Source organism: Bactrocera oleae, chromosome 5 (assembly GCF_042242935.1).
Source record: "Bactrocera oleae isolate idBacOlea1 chromosome 5, idBacOlea1, whole genome shotgun sequence".
Classification (NCBI taxonomy): domain Eukaryota; kingdom Metazoa; phylum Arthropoda; class Insecta; order Diptera; family Tephritidae; genus Bactrocera; species Bactrocera oleae.
Window position 1 is genome coordinate 14,441,870 of NC_091539.1, and position 14,274 is coordinate 14,456,143.

The 14,274-nt window shown below is 37.9% G+C and overlaps 1 protein-coding gene across 2 annotated transcripts; it reads right to left on the reverse strand.

The window, feature by feature from the left end:
* Positions 1–4,652: 4,652 nt before the first annotated feature.
* Positions 4,653–10,697, reverse strand: LOC106622130 (uncharacterized). 2 transcript variants are annotated; one of them, XM_014241218.3, is made up of 3 exons: positions 10,115–10,697; positions 5,247–5,885; positions 4,653–5,176 (listed from the first exon to the last, which is right to left on the reverse strand). In XM_014241218.3, exons 1-3 carry the CDS (start codon positions 10,266–10,268, stop codon positions 5,160–5,162), a joined length of 810 nt encoding a protein of 269 aa, XP_014096693.2. In that variant the 5' UTR covers positions 10,269–10,697; the 3' UTR covers positions 4,653–5,159. The 2 variants fall into 2 exon arrangements, with proteins under 2 accessions (XP_014096693.2, XP_014096692.2); XM_014241217.3 differs by having other exon boundaries at positions 4,653–5,885; positions 10,115–10,696.
* Positions 10,698–14,274: the final 3,577 nt, after the last annotated feature.

A 14,274-nucleotide genomic window follows, 5' to 3' on the forward strand; every position in this document is an offset into this window, starting at 1 on the left:
GATTGTCGTTGCCATAATAGAACCAACATCGCCATTTTAACAATAGAACAAATTTTATTGTTTTATTTATTTTTTTTTGTTGTTGTTTACACAACTATCTGCTATATATCTATTAAGAGAACTAATTTGAAAATACATATCTGAAATATAGACGTGTAATTTTGTCATTATATGCAATAAGCTTCTTCCAGATGTTTTCAGATGTAATGTTTTGATATTAAACTTGTTTACCGTTTATACTTTAGAATATTATTTCGTATTGGGACATCACCTCTATTATATTTTCTTTCGGTTTCGCTTAAGTGAATAACCCAAATATATTTTGTGTGGTAGTTTTTGTAGTTAGGGAGCAAAGGACGTTTCCAAATGACCATTGGGAAAGATACGGATAATTTAGTATGAAGAAGCAACGTATCTAAAGTACTTAGTTGACTAATAAAGAAAACATTACATTGGCAGCCGATGATATAACCAGTTCTAAACGGCTTTTCTTCGAGAAAAATTTGGTATCCGGGTACTCGGATAACTACCGAGATGCCTCATCCTTAATCTAACAAAAGATGTACAGTGGAAGAAGTCCAGTATCTAGTGAGAGCTCCTATCAATGCGGTAATATGAACCTTGCTAAGAGCTAGTAATTCAATAGACCTCTTATGTTACACTTTGATCCTAAAAAATATAACTTTTGCAAAGGTGCCAGGTACTAACGCTATCCGAGCTCACACAAGGTCCACATAGCCAGTACTGGAATGGAACAGCCCTGCGAAGTAGCGACCCAGTCTGATTATATTGGGATAAGAGGGCACTTTAATGTGAGCTCAACAGCTTTGCAGTTTCCAGCAATTCTGCTAGGCACCCAAATCAGTCTGATATCGAAGTTACTTTATGGTATTGCTAATGAGCTCAGACACTCCTTGACTAACCTTGTGCGATCAGTGCGATTGTCAGCGATACCAGTACAGCCGTTATGCTGCCGGATTGAATGCTTACCTCCCTGAATGAAGGGGCACTTAGAAACAGCGCTTCTACTGTTGCCCTAATTGTAGGGATTGCTGCTTGAAAAATACTACAGTGGTCTTGAAACCCCGAGCTCTCACTAGATAGTTAATGGAGAGCTCTTAACAGAAAACTATTCCTCAAACTTTCCTCCGCCCACATATCTCTTGTTGGCATGTACGCGGAGAAGAAACCAAAAGTTACAAGTATTTCGTTTTCAAATTACATTTAATTATGTGAATTCGGTTTCCAGAACAAGGCATTTGATTTCGAAATCACATCAAAAAATTATTCGATTTCTGGGACAGGCAAAATCCGATTTTCAAACCGAATCACCTCGTTCGTATGTGAAAGTGAAAAGCAGAACGAAAAGAAGAGAATAATATTATATATATACCTATATATTTATATATTTTTTGTAACAAATACTTATTTATTTCATAACAGTCACCCGAATTTTGTCCATAATTTTGCTCGGAACTACCCAAAACACAATTTATTCTCGTTCTACTACTTCTGTGAATTTCAGATTAACTTTTATTAAAATTAAATAAATAAAAATTTTTTAATTTAAATATTTTTGAAGTCTAAAATTAGTTTTTTAAACGCAATACTAAAGCACAACACCTTTGATACAAATTATACAGCTCTACAAGGGAAAATATATTTTTTGTTGCCTTAGCAAATTTTGATATTGCAAGTGTCCGTACTACGAATTTATTCATGAAAGTATTGAATGTGCTCTTGTTTTTATGATTATTGCATATGTAACATTTTGATCAACTCTCGGCTTGTTAGTAAAAAAGATTATTTTTGCAATCATGATTAGGGTTCTGCGCACGTTTTTCGGGCATTCAAGCATCATGCGATCTTCACTCTCAGGCTACTTATCGAAAATGCGAGAAAAATTAAGTGGAATGTTTTTATAAAATCTAAACGTGGAGATTCTTATCTAGACTTACAATCCACAAAATGTTCTGTTTTATTCAATGGAAATTTCTCTTTGGATTTCAAAAGTCATTGGTATGAATTCAAGAACAAAGATGTTGCCAAATTCTCTGAAATCCGTACCGTTTACTGGTGCGAGTGAATGGGAAGGTAAACATTAACGCCAAAATTATTTTCTTAAATGTACTCCGAGAAATAATACATATTGGGTTGGCAACTAAGTAATTGCGGATTCCACTCATAGATGGCTTCAGTTGTATTTTTAGGTTTGCTGGCGTAATCCAAATGTAAAACACATTTTGTTATTTGATAGTTGGCAATTCAGCTGTCAATCAGTAAAAGAAAGTGTTTTGATCGGAAGATCAAAAGGAACATTTTCGCAAAGGGAAAAACGCATCGCAAGCTCACAAAAAGTTATGTGCTGTTTATGGCGACAAAGCCATAAAAGAACCGCAGTGTCAAAATTGGTTTGCCAAATTTCGTTCTGGTGATTTTTCACTCAAAGATGATAAACGCTCTGGTCGTCTAGTTGAAGTTGATGACGACCTAATCAAAGCAATAATCGATTCGGATCGTCACAGTACAACACGTGAGATTGCAGAGAAGCTTCAGGTATCACATAATGTAAATTATCCATTTTTAAAACGAATGAAAACTGGCGATGAAAAATGGGTTGTTTACAACAATATCGAGCGGAAAAGATCATGGAGCAGGCCAGGTGAACCAGCTCAAACAACATCAAAAGCTGGTATTCATCAAAAGAAGGTTTTGTTATCAGTTTGGTGGGATTATAAAGGAATTGTCTACTTTGAACTCTTAACACCCAACCGAACGATCAATTCTGTTGTCTACGTTGAACAACTAACGAAATTAAACAATGCAGTTGAAGAAAAGCGGCCCGAATTGATAAATCGAAAAGGTGTTGTATTCCATCATGACAATGGAAGGCCAAACACATCTTTGGTCGCTCGGCAAAAATTATTGGAGCTTGGTTGGGATGTTTTGCCACATCCACCATATAGTCCTGACCTTGCACCATCGGATTACTTGTTGTTTCGATCTTTACAAAACTCCTCGTACCTGATTCAGTTTTTTGCTAATAAAAACCAGAAGTTTTATGAACGTGGGATTATGATGCTGCCTGAAAGATGGCAAAAGGTCATTGATCAAAATGGGCAATACATTACAGAAAAAGGTTATTATTTCCATGAAAAATTGTCTTTGATTTAAAAAAAAAAATCCGCAATTAATTAGTTGCCAGCCGTACATATATACGTAATCAATGATCGTGAGGAATTATAAAGAAGTGGACCTGGAAGGATATTGTGTTAAATACATTTGTAGTCAATTTCTGGATGTATGTAGTATGTAAAAGGTTAAAAGTGGATTATTTGATGATGACCATAAAGTACCAAATTAAAAATAAAATGTACAAAATCTACTGACAAAATTTCATACTCACGGAGGAAATATGAGTACCAAGGTGGACTATTTCCACAATCATTTGGGGCTTCAGCAAAATGTATAAGTGATGAAAGAAAGGCATCATAGTTGATGGGATCGTCATATTATGGCAGATTACTATTGGTCCTTAAAAAGATATTATTATCTGGAAATTATAAACGGTATGCTAAAAAAAAAAAGTTTTATTGAATGTTGCATACATATGTATGTTTTCGAAAAACTCGAAATAATAAATATATCTCTAATTATGTTTCATATTTTTCGATTTTTGTAATGTAAAATGGAAATAAGGATTTAAAAATAAATTCAATTCAAGGATAAAACCAAAGAATTTGAACCAACTGCATCATCAAATATATTTCTGTCAATCTTGGGTTTTGCTCACAATTACTATAGGAGTTTGACAGTTCGTGTGTGGTGATATCACGAAAACTGTCGCAATCTTAGGTCTCATTGTTTTTTATACTTTACGAATGGTAAATAACGTCTTATTTTTTTGGAAGATTTACTGCAATAATTTATTTACAATGTATTAGCACACAGTTCATATTTGAGCATACATTATTTTGTATAAAAACATTGTCGAGCACCAATTATCTTATCGAGACTGAGTAGTAACAATAGCGACGAGAAATTTAATTGGTCACAAAATGGTTTAAGCCCTTTTTTGTGATGAAACGATTGAAACTGAAGTTGGTGTTTTGTAATCACTCACATACTCATATTGATTGTTCAAAGAGTTAACCTGTGGTACTTTTTGATGAAAGAATTGAAAATTGAACAGTCACCACCATTTACAGCTTCGTCCTCTTTCGTGTTTAACAGAAAACTCTTTTTGAAGAAATACATTTTACAATTTTTGTTTAATTATACGCTGATTGATTTGCTGATAATAATAAGTTTGCCACGATGTTTGTAACACCCAGAAGGAAATGTCGGAGACCCTATTAAATATATATAAATATGAATGGTCATCGTGACGAGCTGAGTCGGAGACGAGCTATCGGAGTACTACAACTTACTTATATCTACCATATAAACTGCCAATCAAAATCAAGCTTTTGTATGGAAAACTCTTATTCTGTGAAGGGTATTCTAGCTTCGGTGCAACCAAAGTTAACGTGTGTGCTTTCTTGTTTTTAATACAGGTGGAGTCGCGTATGAGAGCTCAAAAATCGTAGGATCCTTCCTCGACATTTACAATTTTCCATACTACTCGGTATAAAGTTTCAAAAGACAAATAGTACAAAAAATAAAGCATTTATTTCAATTCCACTGGAAACAAAAAATATTTTTCTCTAATAAAAATCAACAGATATTCACTGCACACATATTTGGTGTGCATGCAGGTATAGTATAATGTATGTATTAGTGTCTAACTGTATGTATGTAGGTTGTGTGCGTTAAAGCGCTAGGTAATAGTGTGTTCATGTGCGTAAGGTTTACTTTAGTTTAGTTGTAGTCCTCGATATTAGAAATAAAGCATTCACATCTAATTTCCACATCGGACCACACCGTTTTCTATCACTGCTGCATTCTTGTTCCCGTTCACGTTCACTTTCCCTGGTTCCGCACATCCAGCACTACCACGGTCAACATTCACATCACCTTCATCAGCATTGTATTTGCGGCTATACGTTACGCATCGCATGTGTATGTGTGTACGCCTCAGTCGGCATTATCCAGAATGGCATCAATCAGCGCTACTACCTTCTGCCGGAAGCGGCGATTCTGTTTCCCGGACATTTCCTTCAGAAATGGATGCAAGCTGTTGAGAAATGATTGATCAGCATCAGGTGAGGAGGGCATTAAACATTGGCGATGATGTTCATTTTTACTTTTAATCCACTCGGCAAACTCCGTCAGATCGACGGCGGATGCGCTACGCGGAGTCGGTTGCGTATCCGTTGCTGCAGCAAAAGCACTACTGTTTGCCGCATTACCGCTGTTATTGTTGACGCCACCGCCAATGGCACACGCATTCATGCTGTTGACGGCCGTCGCTGTACATCGTCCATGTTCCGGCGTTGTGGCACCCTGCTCCGTTTTGATGGCGGTCGGTGCCGGCATGACGACTGGTACTGGTATGGCGCACGGTGCTGTCATTGGTGGCTGCACTGTTATGCGTTGTTGCTGCGTCGCGGTTGCTGTTCCTTCGTGTAGCGAAACCACAACGTCCTCTTCAGCTATTGCTACCTCCGTGCCGTTGGAATCTTTGGTGTCATCACTGCTGACTATGGGCAATGGTATGTGATTAATGCGCGTCATGGGCGGTTGCGGTGTCATTTTGCGCTGCGCAATTATGCTTGGTGTCGCATTGACATTCTTTAGGCGCGTCTTTGTGTAGGGTATCAAGAATTGTAGATATTTGGAGAGGTAATACTTGCGTTTGCCTCGTCCGGTACTAGTGCGTGATAATTTCAACGATCGCAGGAAACTACTCCGGATCGTACGCCATCTCTCGCGACAATTTCGTACTGCAAGCAAGAGAAATATTGGATGAACTGTTAGATATTTATTTATAAAGTCAATAAACTCAAATCAAATATACAACCAAACAGGGTCAAAAATCATATGGGCTTTTGTTCCAATTAAAACAACAAAACGTGTGAAAATTCAATATTTGCAAATTTTTTGGTGTGACTAGCTCGTTAAAAACAATTCAAAATAAAACTAACAAGTAAATAAATTCCTCCTTTAACTCCTAAATCAGTCGTAAATTAACTACATAATATAGATTGTTTCCACAGTAAGTCTGAACTTCTTCAAATTGTCTACAACGCGATTTTCAAATATAGTAACTTTACTCTGTAACGTTTTGCTCAGCGAAATAGTTGAAATAAGTTGCCGTTAGCCGGAAAATATAAAGTTTCATCCTTTCAATAAATACACTATTTGGAACTAATGACTTTGATTCTGAAAAATAAGCTATTGAAGATTAACATTTCTAGTGTGTAAAGGTACTTACTACTAAAGAAGACCCAGTCGCAAATAACAGAAATTTATTATAAAAAGACTTAGACGGAGCCGATAACAATACTGAAAAGTTTGTGTCGTTTTTATGAAATGGCAACACTCAATATCTTGAGAGCATACGTATGTATGTAATAATTTTTAACGACTATCTCGAAATATCTATTTTGTTATTGGAATGTTCTTTCATTAAGGCAATTCACCGTATCAAAAATTATTTAAAGCGAGGATAAATTTGCATGAATTGAGCTACGAATTCTGCATCGGTCTAGTGGTAATCTGATTAACAACGCGCATTGCGCAAATTAGGCACAACAGATGCAAGCGGCTTCTACAGTGGCACGCGGTAAACGACCATGAAAATATTCTTTTTACAAATGAAAAAAATTTCAATGTTGAAGTAGTTTTAAATCAGCAATCCGACAAAATCTACGCAAAAACTGTTATTCCAAGGGTTCAACGTGGTCAAAATACAGCTGCTGTAATAACTTGGTGAGAAGTCTTCTGTAAACCCGTTACACCACTTTCACTTCAGTAAAAAATGGGTTAAAACTGGGCCAAAAGTGTACCAGCATAAAATTTCAAAACGCATTGTAAAAAGTCTCTTCGGTGGAGAGCATTTAATCTTCTAGTAAGTTTCTGCTCCAGCACACAAAGCAAAAGCCATCCAACAGTGCCTTAGAATTAATATTTCTGGTTTCATAGCTGCTGAGATTGGCGTCTGGAAGTCCAGATTGGAATCTGTTGCATTACAGCTCGTGATCAGAATTGGAGGACATAGCCTGCCAAATACCCCTGACAAATTTGGAAAGTCTTGCCTTCTCTTTTGCTTTCGTTTATGACGTAATTCTTTCCAATCTTGAATAAATTAAAATGAAGTACTTTATGGTAGAGCAAGCATTTTTACAGAACCTACTAAATTGCAAGTTTGAAAAGAAGTAATTTATTTTTTTTCGTTTTCAAAATCATAGAAGATAGAGAAAAACTAAATTTAAGGACCCAAAAGTATTATATAATCTCCGAAAACCACACTAAAAAGCGAAAGAATATCGTTAATGTCACCAAGAGTTGATACTACTGATAAAAATATGATGTTTAGGATAAAAGTAAATATATTTTTTTTATGATATAAGATTTTAGGTACACATTGCTTTAAGTATGTTTGTAAGAAGATTATGTATAGAATAAGACTATGTTTAAAATTACACATCATAATCTTTTCGTGGGAGATCCTTGTGAAACAAAGATTACATATATTGTTAAAACTGTAAATAATAAACACTGAATAAGAAGCATGATAAATACGTTACTGGTGTTAACCTTTCCCATAAGTGTTTACTACTCAAATATTTTTTAAACTCGCTTAGCTTGATTTCTATGTTGCAATATTTCATTAATTCTAGCAATTTAATTGAATAACATCATCTCTTAAATTTTTTTAATTTCATACCAATATTACAGCAGTTCTTTTATTTTATCTAATGTTCCAGCGTTTCATCAACCTCGCGTAAGCTGTGCATTCCGCCGAAGCCACTTTTCCAATTTTCCGAAGGTGGGATCTTAAGAGTAATTCCCTTTGGCCTAGAAGAAGAAGCTTTTTGGTCTGTCCCTAATCAACACTACTAAAAGGTAACTTTGTGGTATACCCTGTGTTGCTAGTATTCCAGGACCTGAGCTTCAAACTACCTTTGAAAGAGCTGAATGGCCTAGGACAGTTAAGGGGAAGTGTGTTCCTAACTGCCCCCGAATGAGTCAACTCGTCTGCTTTTTCGTTTCCTTCAATTCCTATATGACTGGGTATCCAGATGATATTAACCGAGTTACCTACTAAGAATCTAGTTATTGCCTGCTTGCATAACCTAACGCAGTGAGACTTATTGCAGGCACGCTTGGCCGTCCACTAGAAGGTTTATGTACTTGCAGGTTAATGCAGCAGGCCACTTGACAACTATTTTGGTCTGAGAGACTGAATTGTTGTCATTTAGTTTGAAGTAATTTTCTGCCTATGGACTACTACAGAAAAGGCAGGCTCCTGTTCATATTTCCCCCCATGATCCGTCGGTGAATGTGTATATTTCGCCGTTGGAACTGACAACTAGACAAGCATACATCTCGTCGTCCTATCATACCCATGCCCATGCAACATGGTGTCAGCGTAAAAATCATTAAGCGTGAAACGAAGGGGATTAAGTGTTGCGCTTAACATGGAGCTTTTACTACATAGGCTTTTGTAGGTATATACATGAGTACAGTTATAATTTCACAGTTTATGAAAATTCCGATCGTAAGAACTTTCGCGCTGAGGTCAGCTATAAAACATGCGATAAAAAGAGCAGGAAATGTAAAAACTATTATCGGCGCAGTGATTCAAAGAATGCCCACTAAAAATCTAATGCGTATGTACATATGTAATTATACAGATGTGTGCTTTTAATACCAGCTACAGCTCAATTTTGAATTGAATGAAAGAAAGAAAGCAGTAAATTACAAAATTTTAAAAACTTGACATATTTGAGAGCATTGAATACTGTTGTTCTACTGAATATCGGTAAACGCGTTTTGCGCAATGCAAATAAACTCATAGAGGTTCTTGTAACCGCAACAAAAAATAGCAATAAATTAAAAGCATATTAAATGCTCGTGCACAAACGTTAATCGCAAACAGCGCAATATGAGCCCCAAGTGTAGGGAAACGGCTGAGAACAACTGCAAACAGAGAGCGCCAGAGAGTCACAGTTAGAGTAGTGACTGTGGAAATCACATGAGGCAATAGACGATTGTACGAGTGCGGTTATGGGCACGTGCATACATACAAACTATATTGCATGTCAAAAGCTCCGAGCGCAGAGAATGCCATACATGATAGAGGCAAGCAAAGCTTCTGCAGCAATTGCAGCTGGCGTGCCAACATTGTCGCACTCTGCTTCGCGTCTCGTCTCGCCATAGCGCACACCATGGCGCACATGCGAATGCAGCAAAACACGGCAACAAGTAAACAAACCGATTGACTGGCGGCTGACGAAGCGACACGTTGTGACGCCCCAGTCGTAGACACACGCACTCCGCCATACACACAAGCTTGCGAAAATCTAAAAAACGACAAAAAACTTCACAATAACAACTTTATAAGAAGTTGGGGGCGCAGCTCTGGGCAACGTAACTGAGCGCATTGAGGGCGCTGCCATTGCCAACTGACCAACATGTGTGTGTGTCTGTATTGCCTACACAGGCGGGCGACAATCATCAAGTTGCGTACGTCAGCCGTTGTTGCGGTGTGCGCGCTGTGGTGGGGTGAGGTGTGCGCGACACGAGTGACGAGCATAGAAGTGCAGCGCAGTATAGCGCTTGCATCGCGAATGCGAAAACTTTGAAGAACGAACGGCACGCAATTCTACGCTGCGCTCTGTGACTCTAGTGAGCTCTGGCTACTAGCTCACTATTACTACATAGCAAATGCGAAAGCTCCGCCGCATGCACACACAAATAAGACAACTACAACAAACGAGAAAAAATGCATTACATTAACAACAATAGAAACAAAATGCAAACGCAAATTATTATAATAGCAATAGTGCATACATGTGTGTGCTTGTACGTTCGTACATATGTATGTACAACAAAAATAATAGAAACCACAATGTTAGCACTAACAACAATTATGGTTATTAGCAATAAAGACGAAATGGGAGCAGCTGCGACGGCGCCAGCCAGCAGGCAAACAATGCTTACATACCATTATCTTTTGTCTCATTGGCCACCTCCTGCCAGGCCTTTTGGGTTTCGTCCTTCTTGCTGTATGCTGGCAGCGTTGAGTTCCAAAGGCACGGATGGTTTTCGACCAATTGCACAAAGCGCACATTCAGGACGGGATCATCCTTGCGCGCCATGCTGACAGTCGACGTCGCAACACTAGATGCGCGTCGCTGGCGTACAAACGGCGGACGACGACGACGTGTGCGTTGACGACGCCTGATGTTGCTGATGATGACACCCGTCCGCCAAATGTACACTGACCGCTCGCGCACCGTATTCGCGCGCCCTGTGTCGCACCTGTTATCGCCTTAATACCACAATATAGTACACCAATTGAAGCCACTCAGACGACGGCTGCCCTCGTTTGCATTTGGTGTGCAATGTGTGGCGCGGTGCGGTGCGGTGCGGCACAGATAATAATTGAATGCACGTGTATGAGTGTGTATGTGTATATATGTTTTTGCAGTGTTTGTTTGTATTTGTATGCGACGCGAATTAAATAGTGAACGACGGTGCAGCAAAATCAACTTGACTGAACGAGCGTTAAGCGAAAACTGAAAAAGCTGCATTGGCGACAGCGGCGCCCCAACAACGACGACTACTACTGCAATCTCAAATGGCAACAGCAAACGCAAATGCAACGACAACAGCGGCACCATTCAGTCAGCACGATGAACGCGCCGTAAGCCAAAATAGTGGCACAGTGTGAACGCATGGAGGAACATGTGAACGCTAATAATAATTCATTGGCATTGATTTGAAGGCCAAAATATGTCCATACGCTGTTTGTATGCTCATACATTTACTAGCCCAATTGACTATCGGATTTTGTGTAATTTTGTGTTATTTACGAAAATTTCTTTTTAAAGCTCTGGCAAAGAGACCGCTTAAAGGGTTAGCAGTATTCAAAATTTTCAAACAAACGATTTTTTAACACCTTGGCTGCATCAGGATGTAAAAATGTGTGATTGTACATATGTCAATCTTAAACTGAACTGAACAAGTCTAATCTGAGTGGTTTAAATTTATCATTTTTGACAACAGAAAGTTTTAAACTTGGTCAAATTTCGATATAAAATAAATTTCGTTAAGACCGTTAATAATCCCTTGTATTTTAGCAAGGTTATATAGCAAATCGGGATATTGTGTTTGGTTCAACTACAATGCAATCAATAGTTATTGAATAATTTGCTGGCAAAAGCATTGTTCGCATTGCCCACCGCATAGTTTGACATTTGCTGAACAAGAAAATGTTTAAGACATTCGTCGTGGTTTGCAAAAGTGGTTTATAAGATCGTAACGGACCACAAATATCGACTGTATGTATTTAAAAGGTGCGAAAAAAAGAAAAACAAGAAAATAATACCGTATACAAATATAAGAGTTTCCATGGAGTTTGTATGGCAACTATATCGGCGGTTCGGATAAATGAGCAGATTCTTGGCAAGAAACGGATGTGTGCAAAATTTCAGATCGATTTCTCAAAAACTAGGAACTAGTTCGCTTATATACAAACAAACGGATGGACGGACATGGCTAAATGAACTCAGTTCGTCGTATTTTGTATTTTTTGACCAAGTGTAGAAGAGTTTGATCCGTGAGCAACTGAGTGCTGTACTTTAACCATAAGAACAAAACACTTAATATGGACATCAATTAAAATTTTTTAACATGATTAAAGAAAATGGATATATCACACAATTGTTTATCTGGAAGGGTTGTAAACTTGTACCTTTATGAAGAAACTATTAGCGAATTAAAGTAAACAAAAGGTGTTTATTTTTACCTTAGATTTATCACACATCGCCCCACAGTGCAATGCTTAAGTCACTGTCGGCGTTCAACTGCAGTTAGAGGTATGTAGGTGTTTCTACGTGCAAGCAAACACTTGCGCTGCACAGCAAAAGTTGCGAGTATATTGTGTGCACCCCTTTGTTGCGACCGCCGTCTCAAAAGCTTGAGAGAATGCAAAATATGACGTCACCATGAATCAAATAACTACGCGTTGCATTTACTGTAAGTCTTAACAAACGCAAAAGCACAATGGCTAAGGGAAAAAGTTCGCAACTGACATAAGGGCAAAACCAAAGGGGGATGGTGGCGGTCGAAATGTCGAAAATGGCAGCAAATTCATCTCACAACGGCACGATGGTTTCAATTGCTGGCGAGAGCCAAAAGCCAAGCAAAGTAGCCCACGTATGCTCAAGCAGCAATCGTGCTAATTGCTTTCGGTCGTCGTTAGGTGTAGTGACTGTAATGATCGCATTGGCCCATAGCAGCAGTAACTGCAGTTCTCCGCATGCAATGGACGTATATAAAATTTACATCTGCGTCGCGTAAGCGTTAGAACTTTTGCAACGATATTGCATTTGCTTGTTTTGGTTTTTTTTGCTCTTATTTTTAGTATAGTCTTTGCTTTGAATTGTAAGTACCTTACGAGTTGTGCCGAATCCGCTTCGGCACATTTACCTGCATACCATTTATGCACCTATATATGTACATATGTGTATGTGTGCTGTCAGACGCAGCACTAGTGCGAGCTTCGGTGTCGTGTGACGAAAGTGCATTGGAAATTATTATTGTTGTTATTGTTAGAATATACATCCACACATACTACCTATTTTGTTACATTTGTGTTGACTTTGTGATTCGCATTTTCTTTGTTCTATTTGCCTTTTGTTTTTTGTAGGAACTCATTTGAGCTTTCGTTGGTAAAAGTGAAAAAGCGGCAAAGAAATTGAACTCGCCAGTGTGTATATCTATGTGTAAGTGCTGTCACTTCGCACGTGTTTTCATTCACCATTTCATTAAATGATAAAAAAAATGTTTGTTGATCTACATACATTTGTACATATTTACATTCATATAATACCATAGCACTCGAGCTCCGCCTCGGTGATAAAGTAAAACATTTATTCTAGAGCTTTGGATACCTCTTGGTTTTTATACTCTTGCAACATGTTGTTACATAGTATAATAGTTTGGTTCACCTAATGATTGTTTGTATCACCTAAAACTTTTTAAAATAGATATAGAGTTATGGTGTAGTGTAATATAAATGAACAGGATAACGAATCGAGTTGAAATCCGGGTGATTGTCTGTCTGTACGTCCGTCTGTCCGACCGTCCGTCAGTGCAAGCTGTACGTTGTACTTGTACAGTACCTCTTGGTTTTCCCATTTCATAACAAATAAAAGTTTCAGATCTTACACCCGAATATATCGCTTTCAATTAAACATCAGGAAAACGTGACTTGGTGGTTGCCTTGTCATTATTTGTATACTAATAATTAAACCATCTTCATCTCTTGATTTAAAACGGAGAAGCCGAAATAACACGGATTTTGTACCGTTGCTTTATTTTAACATCTGTTAAAATCGATTTTGACTTTTTGTACCGATCTTCTAACCGTTCGATACAATTTGTGAAATTAATAAATATACAGTATAATAGTTCGTCTAACGGTTATTTTTTGTTAGATTATATTGTTCCAAATATGCATCGTTTTCTTCGATAACTTGTTGCCACTTTGAAGGCGATGTCACTCACAGAGAAACTTTCGTCAGTCGTTTACAAGCCCCTCTTCAGGCCAATTTTTCAGCAGCAAAATCATTCGCCATAGACAGGAACATACAGTAATTACTTGGTACTAGGTTCAAGCTATCAGATGAATGCATAAGAACCTCTAACGCATGGCATTGTCATTATGGAATATAATTCCTCTTCTATTAGCCAAAGCTGCCTTCAAATAGTCTAATTGTTTACAGTACAGCTCATAATACATCTCATAATAGATGATTCTCTGCCAATCTCACCAAACACATAGTAAAACCATCCTCACAGTCAATTTTAACTTGGTCACCATTTGCGCCGACTCAGGGCGATTCAACCACGACCATTTTCTTTTGATCGGCAACGTTACTTTATTTCAGCAGTAACCCTTCGCTTCATAAATGGATTGATTTTGTTGCTATTCCTCATCGATTCCTAGATGGAAATTGGATCCATCAGGTTCTTTTACGTCAACTGGTGTGACATCCATACATCGAGCTTCGAGCTATTAGGCAATAGAAAGAGTTCTTACCGATTGTGCATGATTGGCTATAAAAATATTAGGACCACAAACACTATTTAAAATTT

Bases quoted from the DNA above. Each gene is read 5' to 3' on its own strand.
- LOC106622130 (XM_014241217.3), bottom strand. From the start codon at position 10,268: ATGGCGCGCAAGGATGATCCCGTCCTGAATGTGCGCTTTGTGCAATTG. The intron at 5,886-10,114 runs GTATGTAAGCAT...TCTTGCTTGCAG, and splicing joins CAATGAGACAAAAGATAATG to TACGAAATTGTCGCGAGAGA.